The sequence below is a fragment of the Alternaria ethzedia genome (assembly GCF_023757985.1).
Source record: "Alternaria ethzedia strain BMP 0044 chromosome Unknown scaffold_2, whole genome shotgun sequence".
Classification (NCBI taxonomy): Eukaryota; Fungi; Ascomycota; class Dothideomycetes; order Pleosporales; family Pleosporaceae; genus Alternaria; species Alternaria ethzedia.
Genome location: NW_026056195.1, coordinates 478,510 through 500,223, shown reverse-complemented (window position 1 = coordinate 500,223; position 21,714 = coordinate 478,510). Strand labels below are relative to the sequence as shown.

The 21,714-nt window shown below is 54.2% G+C and overlaps 8 protein-coding genes across 8 annotated transcripts; 2 read left to right on the top strand and 6 right to left on the bottom strand.

Annotated features, from left to right (window-relative positions):
* Nucleotides 1–1,799: 1,799 nt before the first annotated feature.
* Nucleotides 1,800–2,855, bottom strand: J4E87_000967 (uncharacterized protein; the record flags this gene model as incomplete). The annotated part of the gene is made up of 1 exon (XM_049372617.1): nucleotides 1,800–2,855. One exon carries the CDS (start codon nucleotides 2,853–2,855, stop codon nucleotides 1,800–1,802), a length of 1,056 nt encoding a protein of 351 aa, XP_049237275.1.
* A 1,811-nt stretch (nucleotides 2,856–4,666) lies between these two features.
* J4E87_000966 (uncharacterized protein) lies at nucleotides 4,667–6,326 on the top strand (the record flags this gene model as incomplete). Its single annotated transcript, XM_049372616.1, has 3 exons — nucleotides 4,667–4,726; nucleotides 4,776–6,137; nucleotides 6,195–6,326. 3 exons carry the CDS (start codon nucleotides 4,667–4,669, stop codon nucleotides 6,324–6,326), a joined length of 1,554 nt encoding a protein of 517 aa, XP_049237274.1.
* A 156-nt stretch (nucleotides 6,327–6,482) lies between these two features.
* On the bottom strand, nucleotides 6,483–8,185 carry J4E87_000965 (uncharacterized protein; the record flags this gene model as incomplete). Its single annotated transcript, XM_049372615.1, has 3 exons — nucleotides 6,483–7,115; nucleotides 7,164–7,774; nucleotides 7,825–8,185. 3 exons carry the CDS (start codon nucleotides 8,183–8,185, stop codon nucleotides 6,483–6,485), a joined length of 1,605 nt encoding a protein of 534 aa, XP_049237273.1.
* An 880-nt stretch (nucleotides 8,186–9,065) lies between these two features.
* Nucleotides 9,066–10,960, bottom strand: J4E87_000964 (uncharacterized protein; the record flags this gene model as incomplete). The annotated part of the gene is made up of 3 exons (XM_049372614.1): nucleotides 9,066–9,907; nucleotides 9,954–10,306; nucleotides 10,353–10,960. The coding sequence occupies 3 exons, from the start codon at nucleotides 10,958–10,960 to the stop codon at nucleotides 9,066–9,068; spliced, it is 1,803 nt and encodes a 600-aa protein (XP_049237272.1).
* A 719-nt stretch (nucleotides 10,961–11,679) lies between these two features.
* On the bottom strand, nucleotides 11,680–12,986 carry J4E87_000963 (uncharacterized protein; the record flags this gene model as incomplete). Its single annotated transcript, XM_049372613.1, has 5 exons — nucleotides 11,680–11,877; nucleotides 11,926–12,198; nucleotides 12,247–12,716; nucleotides 12,766–12,826; nucleotides 12,882–12,986. The coding sequence occupies 5 exons, from the start codon at nucleotides 12,984–12,986 to the stop codon at nucleotides 11,680–11,682; spliced, it is 1,107 nt and encodes a 368-aa protein (XP_049237271.1).
* A 490-nt stretch (nucleotides 12,987–13,476) lies between these two features.
* J4E87_000962 (uncharacterized protein) lies at nucleotides 13,477–15,039 on the bottom strand (the record flags this gene model as incomplete). Its single annotated transcript, XM_049372612.1, has 6 exons — nucleotides 13,477–13,506; nucleotides 13,553–13,708; nucleotides 13,756–14,526; nucleotides 14,577–14,651; nucleotides 14,700–14,802; nucleotides 14,975–15,039. The coding sequence occupies 6 exons, from the start codon at nucleotides 15,037–15,039 to the stop codon at nucleotides 13,477–13,479; spliced, it is 1,200 nt and encodes a 399-aa protein (XP_049237270.1).
* A 441-nt stretch (nucleotides 15,040–15,480) lies between these two features.
* J4E87_000961 (uncharacterized protein) lies at nucleotides 15,481–18,389 on the top strand (the record flags this gene model as incomplete). The annotated part of the gene is made up of 6 exons (XM_049372611.1): nucleotides 15,481–15,516; nucleotides 15,571–15,663; nucleotides 15,720–15,805; nucleotides 15,855–17,003; nucleotides 17,051–17,171; nucleotides 17,220–18,389. 6 exons carry the CDS (start codon nucleotides 15,481–15,483, stop codon nucleotides 18,387–18,389), a joined length of 2,655 nt encoding a protein of 884 aa, XP_049237269.1.
* A 577-nt stretch (nucleotides 18,390–18,966) lies between these two features.
* On the bottom strand, nucleotides 18,967–20,130 carry J4E87_000960 (uncharacterized protein; the record flags this gene model as incomplete). The annotated part of the gene is made up of 1 exon (XM_049372610.1): nucleotides 18,967–20,130. The coding sequence occupies one exon, from the start codon at nucleotides 20,128–20,130 to the stop codon at nucleotides 18,967–18,969; it is 1,164 nt and encodes a 387-aa protein (XP_049237268.1).
* Between the last annotated feature and the right edge of the window lie 1,584 nt (nucleotides 20,131–21,714).

The following is a 21,714-nucleotide window of genomic DNA, read 5'->3' as shown; positions in this document are numbered from 1 at the left end:
CCAGGATCAGGAGCAGGATAGCCTCGCGCCCGTGGGCTTCAACACACGCCCGCATACACTTACAGAAACGTCGAGGCCGCGCACTGCACGCGCTGGACAAAAGCAGTTTGGATGGATCGTGGATCGCGTAAATGATGTGTATTGGCGCGAGGGACCGTCTTGCTCCTGTCTCATTCCAGCCGCCCGCTTGGACGAAATTGACTGTTGGCTGCGAGCCGCTAGATCACGGCCAGCGACGTCATCAGGGTTTCTCGATACTCCAGCCGCGCCTATGCCGATCTGGAAACCTCCAGCGACGCCCAACCTCCACAGCCCGTACTCACCGCACCGCATTCTCCCTCTTCGCTGTCTCTACATCGTGATCCTGCCTTCACCACCCATCCCCGTCGACCGCTCTTGGGGCGCTCTACATGGCGTCAACTACTATTTTAGCGATGGCCAACGGGATGCCACGTTTCCCCATTGGATGGGTACCCCTGCACATTTCCAAGACGGTTTCCCATGCCGTCCCGAACCGGCTAGCGCCAGCAGCTTTCCTTCCGGAAGCCTGAGAGACGCTCGACGCACCACCGTTCTCTACACTACTCAAGAGCCTCACTAGCGACGCTGCTGTCCCTCTCTCGATCAACGTGTTGAATACGCTATCCCGCAAATTTGGCCGTCCTGTCGCGTCTCGGCCCGAATCTGCGCCTGCCTACAAGTAGCCCATGGAGCCACTTGTGGTGTCATTGTGCTGGAGGGCGGACCATGCGGCTGGATCTTGCAGTATACCAGAGTACACTAGGAAGCCTCAGCGGCTTTGGCGCTTCCATTCTTCTAGCTCCTGTCAAATGCGGCGGGGCGGAATCCCAAGACAACGTGCGTGGTAACAATGTGCCGAGCAGCTGCCATGCGAGACACGCTGCGCTCCAAACTTTAACAATCTCTACCCGTCAGCTGGCGGGTACCTGCCTCACGTGCGAACACCACGGCTGACAGGTACCCACCGCCATGCCCGCGTCACCCTCGGCAGAGGTATCGTGAGATCAGATAATGCCTGCTTGCAGCCCTGTACTCGCAATCTATCTTCATCCGCGACTTACCGCGCTTCCGTTCCGACGCTCGGAACGACTACCCCTACCAATCACCATCTAGAGGTCTTCGAACGGGTACCTTACATTGCCCATTACTACCCAACGCAGATCTACAGACAATCCCAATATCGAGACGCCACAGCCGTCTTCGGTGAGGTGAGGATGATCTTTGTGCGAACCGTTATCCAGGGTCCGCGGAGCTTTACCTATGGAACAACCACGGTACGCAATCGCCGATCAGATCGTGATGATCGCCACCCCAATGACGCGAGCACGAACGTTTGAGCCGCGCGTAGCCTATCCGTGCGAGATCTGTAACCACATCTCTCAAGAAGAACTAAGATTATTACTGAAGAATGAGCTGTTTCGCATATTTAATGGCATCCGAAGGATCATCTAGGAATTTACAAATACCATCTGCCTGCGCACCAGCATCGGATTTAACCTTGCAGCACAGACCACGTGGAAGTGTCTCGCCATTTCCTGCACCAGTACGCGAACATTAACGACAACACTCGCCATAGACAATATCTCCCAAATCAAAGGGCCAGCTACCATACGATCTAATCGAATTCACTTTTGCGTCACCGGAAGGTAAGCGGGTAAAAAGGCCAAGCGAATGACAAATACATCTAGTACTACATTTCCAGCAAGCCTCAAACACACCGACAAGACATCACCGCTCATTCAACAACCATCAATGAAACGACCGCACACCACATTGATCTAGACACTTCCAGCGCTTTGAACATCCTCGTCTTTTCCAAGACCTCTGCGAGTATTGGCAGTGCCCTCACCACTTCCAGCACACAGGCTCAAGATCATGTTCCCCTTGAACTCACCCCAACACTGTTTCGTCGGCTCATGCTCCCTCGTCCTGTCGAAGTTGTAAATATCGCGACACTCCCCTTCGCAATCAATCTCCGGACACGTATTCTTGATACCCGCCTCAGGCTCGAACTTCAAAGTCAGTCCGCCCTGGTACCCGGGACACTGATCCGTCTTGGCCTTGTAGTCCGCATCCGTAGCAGTGAAATCGGTGCCGTTGTGCTTAGCCGGTTGACCGCAATCCAAAAGCGAGACGTCATACCAGAGTAGAGGGTATGGTTGTGGAGCTTTGGGGTTGTAGGTAAGGGCGTATTCGAATTGTGTGGTGTCTTTATTGCCAGGTTTGTCTGCCCAGGATATCTTGATTGAGATTCCTTGACCCCATAGTTTGTCGGTGTCTGGGTTGTTACCTTTGATGTTGTCCGGATCGGGGGATACCCACGTGCTACGGAAGCCTTCGCTGTATGTCTCGCCAGGAGCGATGGGGTATACGACTTGCTCTTCTGGTGTGCTATAGGTCGTATTGCTTCCGTTCAGTCGGAATCCGCCGATGGTGTTGATGTTGACGGGAACGGAACACTTGTTCACGACGATGGCATTACCGAATTCGCAGCCCGTATCCGGCGTATTCACAGGGCCGTAGTCGAGAGTTTCGTGAGGTTGGGGTGCGGCTTTGGTAGCAGTCGGCGATCTACCCGCAGCCTGATCCGATCCGGCTAGCGCAGTCACCACATGAGACGCGCTACCAGAAGGAACACCAGGAAGTACGCCAGCTGGTGCCATGGAGGATATCGCTTCGAACGCTGAACTCATAGCCATCGTTCCTTCGATCGCCGAGCCCGATCCCATAGGCGTCGCATTGCTGAGGTTGATCAAGTTCACGAGGAAATAGGATGCTATCATGACTGAGAAGCAGATTTCGTTGAAAGTGAAGTGGTCGAGTCCCAAAATCATCGTGGCGGTTTAGTGTGGAGGACGAATAGTATCGGGCTATGAGTATTTGATCGTCTGCGTAGTGTAGATAGATATTGATAGCGAAGAGTGCAGTGTTTTGCATGTAGTAGTAGATTTGAGGGGAATGGTGTATGTAGCAAGTTGAAAGCAGCGAGAAAAGTTGAAATATATTTACTCTTCCCGCCATGAGTCTTCGACGATGACTTGGAGAGGTGTAGAAAGTGACTGGTGTTGACAGATACCGACCTGACTCCTATTGTGACAACGTTTCGCTATCAGTCGACACTTTACATGTATGTAAGAGTCATCAACATGGGCTGGTATACCATCAGATCTCTCTTCCATCCCGCATACTATCCAAACCCACATAACTTTTCCGTGCGCTTACCCGCAAGGTCTTCTTTCCTATCATCCTCCAACCTCGAACCACTTTAGAAGCTCAACATTATACTCCTCAAACCCACCAACAAGATCATCCGCAGATATATTCGGTGGCTGCAGCAGTGTAACATAGAAGCGAGCTAGACAGTCCGCAAAAACCGCGCTATCCGCGAACTACTCTCCGCGCTTCTTAGACTTATCTACAAACAGACCTAGCTGGCGATGCGCAGTTATAGCCGGCAAAGACTCCTTCTAAGAAACCAATCTCAGTGCCTGTTTATAAGCCTGCCAGTCCGCACCAGCCTTGCCCTCATACTTAGTAGTCTCTCTGAATTCTCTTAGCTTTCTGTGGATCTCGTGCTATAGCTGCATCGCTTCGTAAGTCTTGCTAAAGGCAGGGCCTAATGCCATCTTCATTCTTTTGTACGTCTTGGGCGTGTATATGTTGTTTACGTATGGCTGGAGCTTGGACAGAGTGGAGTGTTGCGGGTTTGGGATTTGGAGTACTTCGACTAGCTCGTCGAAGGCGAGGTTTTGGAGGTGTTTCTCCTTTTCTGAGGTGAGGTTCTCGGAAGAATCTTGGTCATCGCCGGCATGTGTTGGTTCATGGTCCGGTTTAGGTGTTCCTCAAGCCAGGATGGCTGACAGAAGCGCCATAACGAATAACACCCGTGAGATGACGAGAAGAGCCGCGAATAGAGGGCTTATTTGAAGCATTGATAAAACGACGAAACAACAAGAAGAATAGTCTAGAAAACGTATGCTAGAGGGTTGTCATTCGAAGGAGCGCATTACCCTGCCTCTCTGAATGCATGTAGCACATGCGCTGCTGACGAAAGCTGTGTGTAGCTCCTCAACTCCTTGGGTTTTGCTCTTTCGTGTACGTCTCGCCATGTTCATGGTACCTGTACAGGTAGACGCGCTATCGATCCAGGTCAGCGCCAGTAGACCGTCGGAGAGATTTACAGAAGGTAGGATGAGGCATATCTCCACTAGGTGTGTCAAGGTACGAGTGACTTGTGTGGATGTATGAATGAAGAAAGACTCACGACCTTGCGTGCTTGCTCATCGATGTCTGACGTTCCGGAGCTACCAGGCCACGAGGAAAACAAGTCCGCGCCTTCCCTGAGTCAGCCACAGCCCATCCAATCACCACGCAGTACCTGACGACTCCGCATTCCAGGCCCTCGATTTTCCTCCACATTCCGCGTCGGCGCTGTTCCGCCCTCCCGCGTCAAGATGCCGACGCAACCCATACTAGAGCTTCCCGAGGCTGCTGCGACGATGCTTGGGTATACAGATATCCGGGAGCGCTCCAATTCTCCCCACAGTGATTTGTTATCTACACCTCCACAGTCTGTGAGTTGAGCGCTGCATATCATATATCGGAAGTCTGGAAGTTTGTATACTTGCGCAAAGCCCAGCCCAGCATGCCGTCAATATCCCTCACACTGCGCACTGCGCGCACCTTTTCGCGAAGCACAACAAAAGTCATTCAACCTTCTCTTGTTACTCTCCGTCGGCTGCTAACACTGACAGACATACCTCAACCTCTCGCGCTCCTTCTCCTCGTCTCTGCGCCGCAATGAGATCAACAAGGTCTACCCGAGTGCCGCAGCGGCTATCGAAGACATGGCCTCTGACAGTACGCTGCTATGCGGAGGCTTCGGACTTTCAGGCGTCCCAGACACGCTTATCCACCAAGTAAAGAGCACACAACACATCACAGGCCTGACCGCCGTATCCAACAATGCCGGCATCGTTGGAGGAGGCCTCGGCCTGCTACTCGAAAGCAAGCAAGTCAAGAAGATGATTGCGAGCTACGTAGGCGAAAACAAAGTGCTCGAGCAAATGTACCTCACCGGCGAGCTAGAACTCGAACTCACACCGCAAGGCACCCTCGCCGAGCGATGTAGAGCAGGCGGCGCCGGCATCCCAGCCTTCTACACACCCGCCGCCTTTGGCACCGTCGTGCAAACCGGCGAACTAGCCCTCAAGCACAACAGCGACGGCAGCGTAGCCCAATACTCCACACCGCGCGACGTCAAAGTCTTCGCAGGCAAGAGCTACGTAATGGAAGAGAGCATCAAAGGCGACTACGCCTTCATCAAAGCCTACAAAGCCGACCGCCTAGGCAACGTACAGTTCCGCTTCTCTGCCCAAAACTTCAACGGCGCCATGGCCCGCAACGCAACCACTACAATCGTAGAAGCGGAGCACATCGTCGAGCCCGGCGAGATCCCTCCCAACGCCGTCCACGTCCCTGGTATCTACATCGACCGCGTAATCCAATCAACGGCGGAAAAGAAGATCGAAAAAGTCGTCAACGCAAAGGACCCCAAAGAAGCCGTCTCCGCCCTCGGCGCCGGCGACGCAGCCTCGAAACGCGAACGCATCGTGCGCCGCGCGGCGAAGGAATTCAAGAACGGCATGTACGCCAACCTAGGCATCGGCATGCCCATGCTAGCCCCTTCCTTCGTAGACCCCTCCGTGGAAGTCCAACTTCAGTCTGAAAACGGCATCTTGGGTCTAGGTCCATACCCGCAAAAGGGCCTCGAAGACCCTGACCTTATCAACGCGGGCAAAGAAACTGTGACTTTACTCCCCGGCGCGTCCTGCTTTGGCTCCGAAGAGAGTTTTGGTATGATCCGTGCGGGAAAGATCGATCTAACTATCCTCGGTGCCATGCAAGTGAGTGCGAGGGGTGACTTGGCGAATTGGATGTTGCCCGGTAAGGTCAAGGGATTCGGCGGTGCGATGGATTTGGTCAGTAATCCGGAGAAGACGAAGGTGGTTGTTACCATGGAGCATACGGATAAGAAGGGGAGGCCCAAAATTCTGAAGCAGTGCGAGTTCCCGCTTACGGGTAAGGCGTGTGTGAGCAGGATTATTACGGATTTGGTGAGTACCCCTCTTCTCCTTTTGGGTTGTTTGAATTAGAAACTAATGATTGCGTAGTGCGTGTTTGATGTCGACTTTACAGAGGGACTGACGCTTATTGAGCTTGCGGATGGTGTGACCGTAGATGAAGTGCGGTCGAAGACTGGTGCGGATTTCAAGGAGGCAGCAGAGATCAAGCCGATGCTGTAGGAGACATGTGGTCTTCACACTCGCACAAAATACCAATGTCGTTTTTCTGCACAGATGATGCACGTCTATTCCAAAACCCCTAGCCCGCTATGAGACAAGTACGCAAACTAAGCCTATTGATAATGCAAACACCGCAACCCACTACGTACAACCATCCTACTCCGTCCTCGTCTTCAAACTACCACTCGCCCCATCAACAGCGGGATCGTAGTCGCTTCCAGCCTTCAAACTCTTACTCCTTGACGGTACCATTGAAGGATTAGCCTCCTTCAACGGATCCACCTCAGCAGCCTCGATATCACTGTCCTCACCATCAATACCCGCCTCACGCCTCCGCCTCTGACGCTCCAGCCACTCCTCGTCGTCCTCATCCTCGCTATCATCCTCACCAACAACACCATACCTGCCTTCACTACCGCTACCACTACCATGCTCAGGGTCCTTGATAAAGTTATCAATGATCCAGTACTGCAGCGCATTCATAATCAACGGGAAGATGAACATGACGAAAGTGATTTGCAGTGCGGTGTTTCCTTCTGTCCAGCGCAGTGCCCAGTCTCCAACCCATGCGATCCAGGGGAGGAAGGCGAAGATGGCGAGAACGCACAGTTTCATGCCGATGAGGCCGAGGAAGTAGATTATGGATTGCTTGAGCCACCAGGTTGCGCGGGGTGGTTGGCCGTAGTTGCCGCTGCGGATGGACTCTGGGGGGTTGGCTAGCGGGGTTTTGGCGAATGCGGCGTGGAGGACCTTGAGGAGGAGCACGAGGATTGGAATACCGATTGTGGTCTGGCATCGTTAGTTACTGATTGCAGATGTTCGTGGGAATGAACTTACGTCGATGGCCAGGTTGAGGAGGTAGAACGAGCACGGATTCGGCTGGTCACCTTCCTCGTTGGTTCCAGCATACTTCGTTGTCGCGCTGGTTGTTGCTGCTACGTCAAATTTGCCGGAGGACAGCATGGACATCAGGACGTTTGCCAGATGCAACAGAACCGAGCCAAAGACCTGCTTGGAAACATCGAAGAACCAGATCTTTATGGGCCGTCGCGGAGACTCCCTCAGCCTCTTGATTGCGAGAGAAGATACGGCGAGTAGTCCAAGGAAACCTTGTACAATCAGTGCAAAGTTTCCAAGGAGGTTGCACTCGCCCTTGTCGCTCTCGCCATCCATCGGGTTTCCTTGTGCGGCTACAGCTTTGCTAGGCTCGGCGGCTGGTACTGCTGTCTTCTCAGGCTTGGTCTCTGCCGGAGTAGCTTCAGACGAGGGTGTAGATGTCGGTCTGGGTACGTTTTCGGGCGCGGCTTCTTCGTCGTTGGCATTGACGTTGTCATCCGTAATACCAGTCGGTGTCGGTGTCGGTGTCGCAGGGGCAGCCTTCGAAGGCTCAACAGGTTTCGCAGGTTCCTTTTCCACGCCGTCGATGCCCATAAGCTCGGTCTCAAAAACTGCACGCACCATTAGCCAGACCCAAACTCTCCGCATAAAGCAAACATACCCAGCGTTGATCCCGCAGGAATCTTATCACCCATAGCGTGGTTCCCATACGCCAGCCCAGGCGGGATGACCAACTTCCTGGCCTCTCCAATACACATATCCAGCAGACCCTGATCCCAGCCCTTGATCACCTGGCCCTTGCCAATCGTGAATGTAAACGGTGCGCCACGGTCGTAGCTCGAGTCAAACTTGCTGCCATCGCTCTGCAGCGTGCCCTTGTACATCATCGACACTTTGTCGCCCTTCTGAGTCTTGCGCGTACATTCCGCCGGTCTGGTGACTTGGACTTCGAGATCCTGCGCGAAAGCAAGCGAAGGTAACAGCGCGAGGGGGAGCGCAAGGAGGGAGGTGAGGAGCCGCATGGCAGGCGGCAGTAAAGCGACGTGATGTCGCGGTCGCGGTCGAACAAGAAAAGCGAATGCGGTATTGCGCGTGAGGTAGGAGGTAGAGAGGCAAGAAGCAGTGCGAGTTAATAAGCCACGATGAGGCTGATTACTGTACCGTACTGCAGGACTTTCGGGGCTTCTGAAACCTGCGTCGTGCGAAACGAAGCGCTTAACGCTCGCAAGTGCGGACGTTTGCCCGAAACAGATGTGCCGGCGTGTAAACGGCGAGAGAGGGGAGAGAAGGGGGTCTGACGGTCAACGCCAGATGTGGATGTGCCAGGTGGTTGTGGCAGGTGTTCTCGACGTGCATGGCCACATGAGGTAACTGCGGCCAAGGGTCCTAGATTGTCCCGCCGATCCCCGAAATGCCTCCGCGGTAGTCGATTGGTTGTCCTCGCCTTGGATCTCAAGCTACAAGATGCACTACAGGACGTAGTACCGAACAACTACCTTGGATTATCCGCCCCATACAAGGAAGAACCTGAATTTGAACAGGTGCGCTGTCGTCTACATCAGGACGAGACCTAAAGTTTCCTATATTCCAAGACGACGTAGGATTCTAGCAGGTAGGGTGTTGAACTTTTCACGTTTGTACAGTGCGCACCACTCTTTAAGATTATCATTGTTGAAACACACGAAATAGATATTGATATGATAGTACATAGCGAATGTGGTTCAGATGCAGTCTCAAGGAAAGGGTATAGTAATCCCACGGCACGGCAGCATTCGCGCACCCGCCTTCCAAAACTTCCCAAGTCTCCTGAACGCCTGATGATGCTGACAAAAAAGTGCGATGAAATACCCAACAATACACACGCTGAAATCCAGAATGATTTGCTTGCTACACACATGTATGCTACTCAGTGTCCCGTGCAGTCTTGATCGGACTTGCTCTCGCCGGGCTCTCAGATACGGATGCCCCGCTTAGCCCGGGCGCAAGTTGGAGACTGTTGCGTACGATGCCTTGTCCTGGCCGCACGACGACGCTGCCTCTTCGGTCGCGCTCCAATGGATCCACGGTGTTGACGGGCGCATACGTCTCCTGATTCTGGAGATGTGCGTTCATCCGCGCCTCTTCTCTCATCTTCTTGATCTTCATGTAGTTGTATGCCGCGATGCTGCCAATCGTGACGACAAGCCCAGTCAGGTTGATGGGCGTAAGGGGGTCCTTGAATACAAGGTTCGCAGTCCCAATCGTGACGACCTCTTTGAAAATGCCACAAATGCTAAGGGTGACGACTGAAGTGCGCTTCAGCAGAGCGAATTCGGAGGCGGTCATAAGAAAGGCGAGGACGCCCGGGAACAAAAGAATGCCAATGCCGAGGCCGGCGCCCCTGGCTTCGAAAAGTTGTGAAAGACCCTCCATGAGCGCGGGGAAGCCTTCCACGGGTATCGCGAGAATGAGTATGCTGATGAACATGACGGGTGCGAGGAAAAAGATGGAGGAAAATGGGTTCGCTGTCGCGGGGTTGCGAAGGAGCAGGATCTGGGTCAGCGACCAGCGGAAGCCGGACGAGCAGGCCGAGACCATGACGAGGATGAAGCCGAGGGTGTGGAAGGCAGCCTCGCCGGCTACCATCATGACGACACCGCAGGTCATGATGAGTATGATGAATACGAGTCGCCAGGAGGGTTGTTCGAGGCGGAAGAGGAAGGCAAAGATGAGGACGAAGCCGAGTGCAGATGACTTGCACATAGCTGTTGCTGTTAGTTGTAATCGCAGAAAGGAGAGGTCATCCCTTACTGAAAAATGTCAACGAGATGAACTTCAAGCTCGTGTTGCCCAGGCCAATGTCCATGCCAGTGGCTGCACCACACGGCCCGAGTCTGCTGAAGTAGAACCACTTGGTCATGAGCGGCTTCTTGGGGTCGACCGGCTCTACGCGCGAGCCGGCAGCGTGTGGGTTAAGGGAATCGTGTCGCGGTCGGAGGGAGGGTATTAGGAATAGGACGAGCGACGCGAGCGTAAACTGGACTATCATATGCAGACATGTCGTAAATAGCGGAAAGGGAAAGATGTTCTTGGTCTCGCCGTCGCCCTTGGCTTCCTTGAACATCCACTTGTTGTAGACGGATATGGATATCGAGAAGAGGTACCTGGGGCTGTCAGCGCGTGTCAACCGTACTCCTATTGACGTTGTACCATAGACATATCAGAACTCCATTGACTAGCATCGATTTGAGCAAGTTCTGGTCGGCGAGCTTCTTCTCCTCCTTTGTGTATGTATCATCCGGCACGATGCGCTGGTCGAGCAGCGTGTTCCGCCTCTTTCTTCTCCGGCGTCTCCGCCTGTCGCGCTTGGTGAGGCCCGTCTCCTCGTCGTCTTCGAGCCCGTCGGCGCTCATGTCGTCGTCGTCGGCGCTGTCACTGGACTCTGAGTCGGAGCGGTCTGCACCCGAGGAGGACTCCTCTCCTTCTTCGGCAATGTGGTCGGAACGGCGGCGGCGGTGTTTCTTCAGGTCTGTCTTGGTGGGCAGGGTGGCGCCGGCGAGCGAGGAGGAACGTCTGCGAGCGGCCGTGTGCTCATCCGTCATGGTAGGGGTGGGCGGGTGGATGAGTTTCGCAATGTTGGTGCGGTGCGAGACTCTGCGGCCGTCATCCGAAGCCAGGTCGGAGAGGGAGCTGGCGGAGGGCAGGGAGGGCAGTGTTCTCAGAGGAAATTCATTCCCCGGACTAAGCAGCGGGCCTTGTTGTGTAGCGGTGTCCTGCAACTGCAGCCAGCGAGTTATCCGGGCCCCCTCTGAAGTCATGCTGCTCGACGGCGTGCACCTGATTCGCTTTAGCCTGGTCGCCAAGCCGAGAAGGAGGAAGACCCGCCAGCTGGCCCGGTTTCCTAGCAGTGCTAGCAGCGGGCTAGCATCAGGGGCTTAGCGGGAAGATGCGTCAAGGGATGCTTCAACGCGACAGAAGGATGCAGGTACAGACAGACAGACGCGACAATATCACGCCCGCTGCCGCAGCGCGCGACGTTTTGATTGTTACGGCCTGCACTCTGTGACACCGGCTTGGCCGGCTCTTCAGACGGCGCACCAAGCAGCGGCCAATCACCACCACGTGTCATAATTAGTTGTTAAGCGGGGAAGCTCGCCGCGGGAGATCCACCAGGTGATGAAGATGGAGTCTAGACGCCTGCCAGCCGAGATGCCGACTACTGCACGCGACCACTTGGTATGCATCAGAACATATGTCATGGAAAATGCACATGTTGGACTGTCCAACACCCACAACCTGCAATCCCTTTGTTGACTATTTTTGGTCCAAGAGTGCCTACATGCTTTTGGAAAAGCATGACGCTGACGACCCGACTTCCGAACCCAATGCACTGCGGGCCCTGCATCTGCAGTCCGCCCTGCATGCCAACCTTCCATCGATGAAAAATGTGCCGATCACTGCGCCGACCACGGAAAACTCCAAGGATATCCAACCTCGAACGCCATCAGATGCGAGTCTAAACAGAGAAAACGTGTGACTATGTCGGTGTCGGCGGCATTACTGGTGCTGAGGGCAGCTGTTCGATCTGCCGGATCAAGAAGCTCTTCTCGTCGATGAACTGCTCGTCCTCTGTCCGATCGTCTAGGAACGACGGCAGGAAGCGCAGTAGCTTCTCCCGGTTGCTGATAAGGATGCGTTGCACTGCGACTGATTTATTCGGGTTGGCAACAAACACCTGCGTCTGTTAACATGCGCACATCCTCTGACACTTATCATGACTAACCTTGAAGACGTGGAAGCCCTCGTAGTTGATCATCTTCCTGTCGTCCCGCAGCAACTTCATGATGATCTTGAGATGCTCCCCCGAATCCACATATTGCGTCATAACGTTGTAGTTCGCCCGGTCGAGAAGAATCTCGCCCAGAAGCTTGATCGACTGGCGCTTCGTCACATAGCTCTCCGACTGGACCAGCATCGAGTTGTATTTCGAGAAGAAGGCGTCGAAGTTCGTTTGGAGGAACGTAGCCACTAATGGCTTGTGCTTTGTCAGGATTTCCTATCGCATGTTAGCCCTTGAAATACCATACCCATCTAACCAACCTACCCTGAATGTGTTGAATGCGTCTGCGCTGACTTCGAATGCGCCCTTGTCTATCCACCCAAAGAATTTCCAGAAGACACCATTGCCGGTGGCTGGTAGATCCGGGTTCACGTTGCCCAAGTCGAGCGTCTGGCCATCCTCCATTGGCTCGTCGTAGAGCAGCAGCGCAGCAATCGCATCGTATTTGAGTGCCTCGCGCAGAATGCCACCACATGGCATGGCGCTTTCCCGCCTATCGTAGCCTCGACATAGCGCTATTATGATATCCGGTCGGTATGCGACGACGTGCTCTAGGACTTGTGGTGTGGCCTGCCCGGCGGGCTTGTAGCGGAATGCGGTCGAGAATATGACCTGGGCGTCTTTTCGTGATTCGAATGGGAGCTTGTGGATGTTGATTGCTAGCGCGTAGAGTAGGTCTTCGTTTAGGATACTCGTGAGCAGCTGGAAGACAGCCTCGGGATTTACTTCTGTGTCTTTGGCACGTCAGTATACTCTCTACTATGTCGTAAGAGACGAACGCACCGGGTGTGCCCTGAAGCCTAATCTTCATCTGCTGCAGGTCTAGTGCTAGTCCTTCCTCCAGCTATCACATGTCAGAAATGTCTCCCAAGCGCTGCACTGCAGTCGGCTGGTCGCACCTTGGGGTTGGGTTTATCCTCCTGTCCTAGCCGCAACGTAAGCTCTTTGATGGAGCGGGTAAGCTCGAGGTTGTTCTTCTGCTTGTTTCGGAATAGGAACGCCATGTTGAGGGGGCTCGGAAGTTTTGCAGGGCGGGGATCGAGGTGCGATGGCGGCGGTGCTATGAGGGGCTGCGATTTGAGGCCAGGGCCGGGAAGCTGCTATCTTGACGGCGACAACATACAGGCGACGGTAGGGGAATATGGCTTGGGCTCCGAGGGCGGTTATGGCATACAGGGGGCCAATGCGGTTGTTGTCCTGTCTCTGCTCTGCCCTGGTGATGCTGTTGCTTGTGAATGGCCCGAGGATCAACCCTGCCTGCCCGGCTAGTGCACCCTGCGCTGACTTGTACTTCCACTCGCCCACAGTTGGTTACCCGTATTGGAACTAACTTTTCAGTGGATGGCTAACAAGAATTAATTATATCACTATTTCAATTATATACGGAAAGATTTCGTCATGCTAATGACAGTATGTTCAACGCGCGCGGAATTGCCCCGCTCCTCCACATCGCGTCTTGACGCGAATATCCCAGACCAACAACCAGACCTATGCTCACGACGAAAAGTAGGCATGCTCTAGGACCTGATAAAAAGTTAGCCATGTCTTCAAGTCTGGCCTCTCGTCTCACCTTGGATGCACTCATTCTCGAGCCACTCTCGTATTTGACTAGACTGCCAACAAGATCTCGTTCTTGCTCTGACAGGCTCGGCAGCAACACCGACCAATCCTGGGGCGGGTACTCGTAGAACTGGACCTTGCCCCAGTCGCGGAAACCCGCAGCCTCCTGCTTCAATCAGCAAGAGTTCGGGTAAGCCAGACGCATAAACCTACCGGCCAGACCTCCAAGTTCGGAGTTCCTAGCTTCTTGAAGACGCTCTGTATCAAGGCCAGGTCACTTCCTAATTCTCCCGAATCGAACAGTGTCTCGTGACTGGGATCGAGTGCTTCGGCAACTGTGCAACCAGCAGCCCACAAATCCAAGCTGCAGCCGTACTTCTGGTTCCCAAACAGCAGCTCTGGCGGTCGGTAGCAGGTAGTACCAACGTCGGTAATCTTCGCATCCGCTGCTTCTGGACCCGGTGCTTCGGGCGCCCACGCGATGCCGAAGTCGGAAAGATATGCTGGTCCGTCGAGGGATTTCAAGAGTATATTGGAAGGCTTGATGTCGCGATGTATTATCCCCTTGCCATGGATGTCGGCTAGGGCGGTGAAGAGGTCTTTCAAGCACGACTTGATCTGGCTCTTGGACAGCTTCTTGTCCCGCAGTAGGTCGTTGAAGTCGTGGCGCACGAATGGGAAGACCAGAACGAAGTGGCTTCCATTTTCGCGGAAAGTCTCTATGAGAGGGATGACCCGCTCTGATGCCGCCATGGCCAGAATCTTGGCCTCTCGCTGTGAGTCGTGCGGTTGCTCCATTACCGATGGTGTAGTGATCTTCAGAGCCACGACATTGGTCTTGGTGGGTGACTTGGTGGGAAAGTAGCTTTCATTTCCAACTGCAGGCGCTTTGTAGATGACGGAGAAGAGACCTTCGCGATGGTACAGTGCATTCTGATACTTGCCAACCGGTTTGCCGCCGGGTGTTGGGACATAGTCTTCGTCCTAGGATACGAATTAGTTGATTTGTGGTTTTTAGTATGGCAACTGCTGACCTCTGGTGTTGGAAAGTCGAGTGACGGTCTGGGCAGATTTGTTATCTTGTCATTGCACAATCTGTCGTAGTCGTCCTGCGACATGGTTAAAATGGAATCATAAAGCACCATATTGATATGTACCAGAGAGCGGGCGTCTGCGTAGATTGTCGTCTCAGCTACAGTGGCCTTTTTCCGAGCGTCGTCTGCCGACAGAGAAGGGTCCGCTGCCTGGAAGGCTGATGTCCTGCAATAATGTTAGTTTTGAATTTCCATGTTCCACGCGTGCTGATTGGGCCAGATCGTCTTTTTCCATCGAAGATCGCGATCAAGCAAGTATGCCATTCACATGGTCGGGCCCTGTTCCGGACTAGAATGTACCAGGTTCCCTAGCGTGACGGTATAAACATGTTACCTGCATTTTTGTGACAGCCATCAGGCGGGCAGTGAAGCCCAAGCTCGCTCGCCAGTCCGAGGAAGCCATGTGGCGCGATTACTCAGACGCAGAAGTCGAGGTAGGAGACATGTAGCGGTGTCGCCAGGCAAGAGAAGGAGACCAGTCGCCCCGACTCAGCGTCCGCCACTGCCCAAGCCCGCGCGGTCGGTGCCCAAAGGCAGCATGGCCATGGTCACAGAGGTCAATATTATGCAATCACTCGACACGTTCTGGCGCGTCTCAGAATCTTCACCAAGGCCCCGACTGGGTCAGGGGAGGCATCTCGAGGTTTAGTCGTTTCCCAGGTTACGTCAGACTCCCGGACGCAACCGCGGTGGACTAGGCCGAAAGCGACGAGCCCCAAGCCATGACAGCCAGCGCAGTTGTGACAGCTCCACGACTCCCGACCAGCCCGCCGAGCTGCCTCTCCATGTAAATAGCCCGAATCGCTTCTCTGTGGCTGTGCGCCCGTCCCCCGCATTCCTCGCCATGGAGCTCCAACGCAAAGAATACCCGGCATTGCTGGTGAGAGTGCCTCGATGCTGCCCTCCCAACTTCTTCGGCTCACCCCATGTATAGACATCGCTGTCGCCCACCCAGGCCGTGACGGTCCTCGACACCCGCATGAGACATGTCGGCCAGCTCAACACCCACATTGCCGACTGGCTGCAGGTGCGTCCGGCCCAGCTGCCGCGCATTGCCATCCACACGTGCTCACCAATGCGCAGGAACGCCGTCGCGTCGAAGAACAATACGTCACCGGCCTGCGCAAGCTCGCAAACAGACATCCTCCCGACGAGTCCTCGGACCTGGGGTATGCACCCGTCCCATTCGTCTCATAGCGCACCAGCTAACACGGCCAGCATCTTCGCGACGCCCTGGCAGAAGATCGTGAGCGCAACCGAGTCCATCGCCGCATCGCATGCGCATCTGGCCTCCCGGATCGAGGCCGACGTCGAACGACCCCTTCGCGACTTCTCTGCCAACAACCGGGATGTGCAGGGCTTCGGCAACATCCAGGGGAACCTCTCGGCAATCGCAAAAGACATCGACACGGCGCAGAAGAAGCAAAGCAAGCTTCGTGATAAGGGATCGAAGGCCAAAGCTTCCGCCGTTGCCGACGCCGTGCAGGATATCGAGAAGGCGGAGCTGCAATGGGACTCGCAGGCACCCTACGTCTTCGAGCAGCTCCAGGCCATTGACGAGACCCGCCTGAACCACCTGCGTGATGTGCTCACGCAATTCCAAACGCATGAGGTAGACCAGGTAGAGCGGAGTAGAACTACCGCCGAAGAGACACTGAATGCCATGCTGAACATTGAAACCGCCGATGAAATACAAACCTGGGCGTTGCGAATGCGGAGCGGAGATGCACCCCAGCCTTCGCGGAAACCAAGCAACCCACCAACTCCCTCGCGCACCCTAGCACCCCCAGCTTCTGGACCAACATCCCCTACCGCAGTTGATGACAACCGGAGCCAGAAGAGTGGCTCTGTGCCGGAGAAACACAGCTCCAACCCTCTCAAGCGATTCGGCACGGTATTGGGGAGGAGGAGACAGAGTGCGCATCCGTACGGCCGAGCGCAATCACCAGAGCGACAATCTTCCTCAAACCTGGGCTCGGCATTTAGTGGATTTGGCAAGGGCAAATCGAAAAAGGGTGACAACCAGGGCTCATCGCTGCCCCCTACTGCGGAACGCCCGATATCACCTCTGCGACAATCGCAGAGACCCAGTACTTCTCAAAGATCCGATTCCCAAAGCATTACCCGCCAGGCCAGCACTGATGTTGCGCCTAATGGCCCCACACCCGAGTCGACCGTGGAGACAGATGCACCAGCCGCCGTCAATGGCACTGCACCAGTCCAAGAGTCCATACCAGAGCTCAAAGAGCCACTACCGCCGCCACCAGTTACGGAGACGCAGCCAGAACCCGAAAAAGATGCCGAGGGTTTCTCTGTGCCTCCATCAGCTCTTGATGCCATCACCGAAGCCGAGAGAGAAGCAGGCTTGTAAGATGACCATACACACGACAGTCTACTCAGCTAACGATTAACAGGGCACAAAATGACGGCAACGCACCACCCCAGTTTAAGCTCGACATTAGGAATGCCCCCATTCAAGAGGAAGATGGAGATGCTGATGCGGCTACCGCCAACCTGGTCAACATGCTGCGCACAGTAAGTAATAGCAAAGGTGTCTTCAATCCTATACTAACACCCATACAGCAAGCTGCCCAGCCGAAGCGGTCAAGCACGTTGCGCGGTCGCCGAGATGTTCGTAACACGATATTCGTACCAAACCCCGCAGCACCCGAGCTCCAAAGCATAGGCGAAGTGCCTCCACTCCCAACGAGCGATTCTGGTCTCGCTTCTGGCCCCGGTTCAGCAACATTCCCTGCCCCTGCTATTCCTCCCCAACCTGCATCTCCAGCTTTCAAGCCTCCCCATCGCGCATTGCTGTCAGACGACCACCCAGCATCGGATACGCAATCCATTCGATCGGGCCGATCGCTAAGCAGCTCCGCTAGCACCACGATCAGGCATCCGGACCTGCATGAACCAGGGCTCAATGCGTCGCTAGTGGAGACCGTCAGCGCCTGGTTCGAGCAGGGTAACGTTACCAAGGCCATGGTAATCGGGCAGGTCGCGCTCGCGTACAACCCCGTCGATGTCTCTGCCGGTCCATTGGGCACCGAGAGCATACGTCTGGAGAACTTCCCCGTGCTCGAGAAGGTAGCGCCCAACCCTGCCTTCATCGAGCAGTCAACAGATAGCCCAGGCAACTACACCGTTGACCTATCGAAGATTATGAAGACATCAGTGGCCTTCCACTACCAGCTTCACATCGAAGACAGCAACATAGCATCCCTCCCACCACTCATGCTGTCACCAGCCTGGAAGTCAGAACTCACGCAAACCTCGGCCATCCTCAACTACTCCCTAAACCCCCGATTCGAACTCGGCGGCGCAACCAGCATCACCATCCGCAACCTCGTCCTCGTAATCCGCCTTGAACCCGGGTCCAAAGCAACATCCTGCCAATCGAAACCCACGGGTACCTTCTCGCGCGACAAAGGCCTCATCTACTGGCGTCTAGGCGACGTAACCCTCTTCAAAGACTCCGCCCCCCAAACCCTCCGCGCCCGCTTCATCACCGACGGCCAAGCCAAACCTGGTAACACAGAGGCCCGCTGGGAGATCAGCGACGAGCAGTCTTTGACTCTAGGTAGCGGGCTAGGCGTTAGCATGAGTGCGCCTCTCAACGCGAAGAAGGACGATGGCGAAGCAGATCCGTTTGCGGACGCAGAGGAGAATGCGCCGCCTAGTCCGGCGATTGGCTGGAAGCCTGTCGCCACTGTTAAGAAGATTACCAGCGGGACTTATCTGGGTGTGTAGATGGAGAAGGATGTTGTTTTGAATAATGGGCAGGAGGAGGAAGAGGTGGAAGTGTAGATGCACGTACGAAGATGTTAATTACCCCAATCTATTTAGACTACCTGCTATTTTCTTTGTGTATGTGTGTGGGATGGATTTTGGGAACGTGTTGCTCTTTTGTAAATAGGTTGGGTATGCGAATGCAGTCTTGATATCCCATCGGAGATATTGTGTTGACTTTCTTTCTTTCCGTAGTCCTTATCTGTTGTACGGTGTGAGCTACTTTAAATCATCGGTATTAGTTGCTTTTGTTCCGCCTCTTAAGCAATACCTGCTCTGTGGTTTATCCCAGACGTGTGATGGTCTCCGTCTTTGCTTACGGGTTAAAGCAATGATTGGAGCAATGATGGCCAGTAGTTGCGATTGATCATCCAAGGAGGTGCCTTGCAAGAAGCCGGGCTACAGAACCAACGATACCCTCATACACATTGATATCCTACCACCCGATATACCAACCAGAATTACCCACTCCGTCACATCCATAGTGTGATCGCACCCCACCCCCCATGTTCCTCACAACCCTCTCCCAGGCCAGGCCTCACATACGATCAATCTCCCTCAGCAACTCCCTCCTACCCGTCTCTCTCATGACCTCCAACTCCGCTGCGAGTATAAGCAAAGTAGCCTGGAAGCAAAGTGCCCACAAGATCTTGAAACCTAAATGCAACTCCCAAGTCGCCAGCGCCCCAGTCGTCATCAAACACACGGCAACCATGAACGCCTGACGCCTCTCAGAGCACGTACGAAAAACATGATGCGTCGAAGCAAAGGTAAACAGATCGCGCGAAGCCGATCGAATGGGCAGCGGGACTGTGCTTTTGATATCGACAAGCGGACCGGTAACGTTGTCGTCAAAGTACACGTGCGTCCGCATGCGTGCGTAAGTGTATACAGCCAGAGTGACGAAGAGGAGGATGGTCAAGATCTCCGAGTTGTTGATGTAAGCAGTGTAGGGAGCGTCGACGTGGAAGTATCGGAACCAGATGACATGGATTGCGTTGTCAACGAGGTGGATGTACGACAAGCGAACTGCAATGTCGCGCCATGGCCGGAAGATGAGGCTGTAGAGGAAGTAGAGCATGTCGGTTGGGTCGTCCGTCTTTTCAGAAGTGAAGGTCCATACTGGGTCGCCGCCTCGGTTGTGCACGGTACGGGTCTCTTCGCGGAAGTAGTAATCGTCGTAGAAACCGAGGTAGCTCCAGCTCCAGTATCTGCTTTCGACTAGAAGCCATAGCCAGAAGATCTTGCCGACGGAGTTGGAGTTCCAGACCAAGCTTGACCAGTTGGGTTGGGTGCTCCAGCCGGAGAAGATAGACATGACCCGGATGACGGTGGTGATGAGGAAGTGGAGCCAGAATGTGCCTTGCAGCAGACATCGGAGTCTGTTACGGTAGGCGATGAGACTGTATAGGAGCGTGGCGCCGACAAAGATGTAGAAGGCTGGCCAGCCGCGATGCGTAGGTGTTTCGAAGACGTGTCGGTTGAACGGGCACTCAGGATACGATGTTCGCATCTCGCCTGGAGCATTCCAGTAGCAGACTGCATACGTGCCTGGGTAATTGTTCCTGAGAGCTATTGCGGTGTACACCAACAGTCCGGGTGGTGCGCAAAGGAGCAGTACGATGTGCCAGTTTGGCGCGTTGCTCAAGTCCCGCCGAACGAACTCGCACCAGGAGGTGAAATCATCCCACAAGCTTGTCATAGCTGCGACCGAGGCAGGAATTTGGCGTGCGAATATGATGTTGAGGTACAAGCCGCATGCTTTTTATGTGGACGCAAGAAGGGCTGGCCGGTGGCTGTGTACCGAGTTGGTTGTACCATGGTTGAATGAACCGGTGCCGATATGATGAGGAATCGTTCCATAGATTCAACAAGCTGTGCAAGATGTCAGAAATCGAGGTGATGTTAGAGGTTGTGAAGGCTTACAAATAGGCGCTCCTTCTTGGTGAGGAGCCTCGACGCCAACGGCAGGGCGAGAAGCGTCGTAAGATGGAACGTTTTTGAGGTTTCGGTTTTTTTTTTGGTTTTTAAATTTTTTTTGTATTTTTTCTCTTGGGGTGGCGTGCTCTGCTGCGGCAACTGGGGAGGGGCGAGGAGAGGTCGGAATCGTAAGGGCACGACCGGCGTATCATAACGTATCATAACGGCAACGCGGTCGATCATATGGCATCCTTAGACCTCTCCCCGAGCTTCGTTCGTGTGGCCTCTCCCCACTGACTCCACCGTTCGTGACGCCCCGTAATGCTGGGCCACCTTCGCAAAGAGGCGGAAGGCCAGAACGCGGCCGATTAGGCCCAGCAGGGCGCCGAGGCTTCTGTCAGCAGGTATGAGGTCCCGCCACGAGTCCACTTGGAAGATCGCTTCCACCAGCGCATACACACAGCAGAGCCCCTGAATGAGAAAGGCAATTAGCAAACCATCTTCAAAGCTTGGGTGAAAGGAAGATAGAGGAAAACTAACACTTTCAATGAGCCACACCCAAGGCTGGTCATCGAAAAAATACTAGTTAATAAATGACCGGAAGCGATAGTAGTACATATTAGCGATGATGATACTGCAGAATCAAAGACGAAGCCACCCAGCCATCATATACCCCTCCGATTGTTTACCGCTAGTAGGCGCGCTAGTGTCCAGCTCCTCCCTTCTCTCAGCAGCGGAAAGATGTACCCTTCACATCACTTTCATTTTACACAGGAAATCCCAAGACACCTTAAAGACAGACACGCTCCACTAACTAGTTTATCGCTGAAAGAAAGTAAACCAATGTAGCCTCCACGATGGATTATGATTTCGCTTGTGGATGTATCAAACGCGTGCATATCTTCCACCGAGGCACCTACCTCAATGTCTAATACTGACGTATGACACGCCATGAGGTAGCGTGGAGGCCTCCGCGGCACCCAATCTGGCCAATGCACCCCAGCCTACCGTTGCAACTACGATCGGTATGCCACTCAGCGAGGCAGGTGGAAGTAGGGCATGGAGCATACAATCATGATATCCAGCTCACAAAAAACTTCAAGAGGCACGTTGCTGCATACAACTGAAGTGGAGAGAACAGAAGACACGCTCGTAATGTGATTTGAGGAAGACGGAGTACTAGGAAAACACCTACGCTCATATCTATCTCGACTTCTGCCGAATACATCACGTGTAGGTCGCATACTATGACACTTACCATACCCATGTAGGTTTCTAGTGGCTCAGTAGAAAGAACATTGCCAGTAGGCTATGTGGTAGCTCGGCTAGCATGGCATGGGCAGATGCGGACTATATGCAACATCAC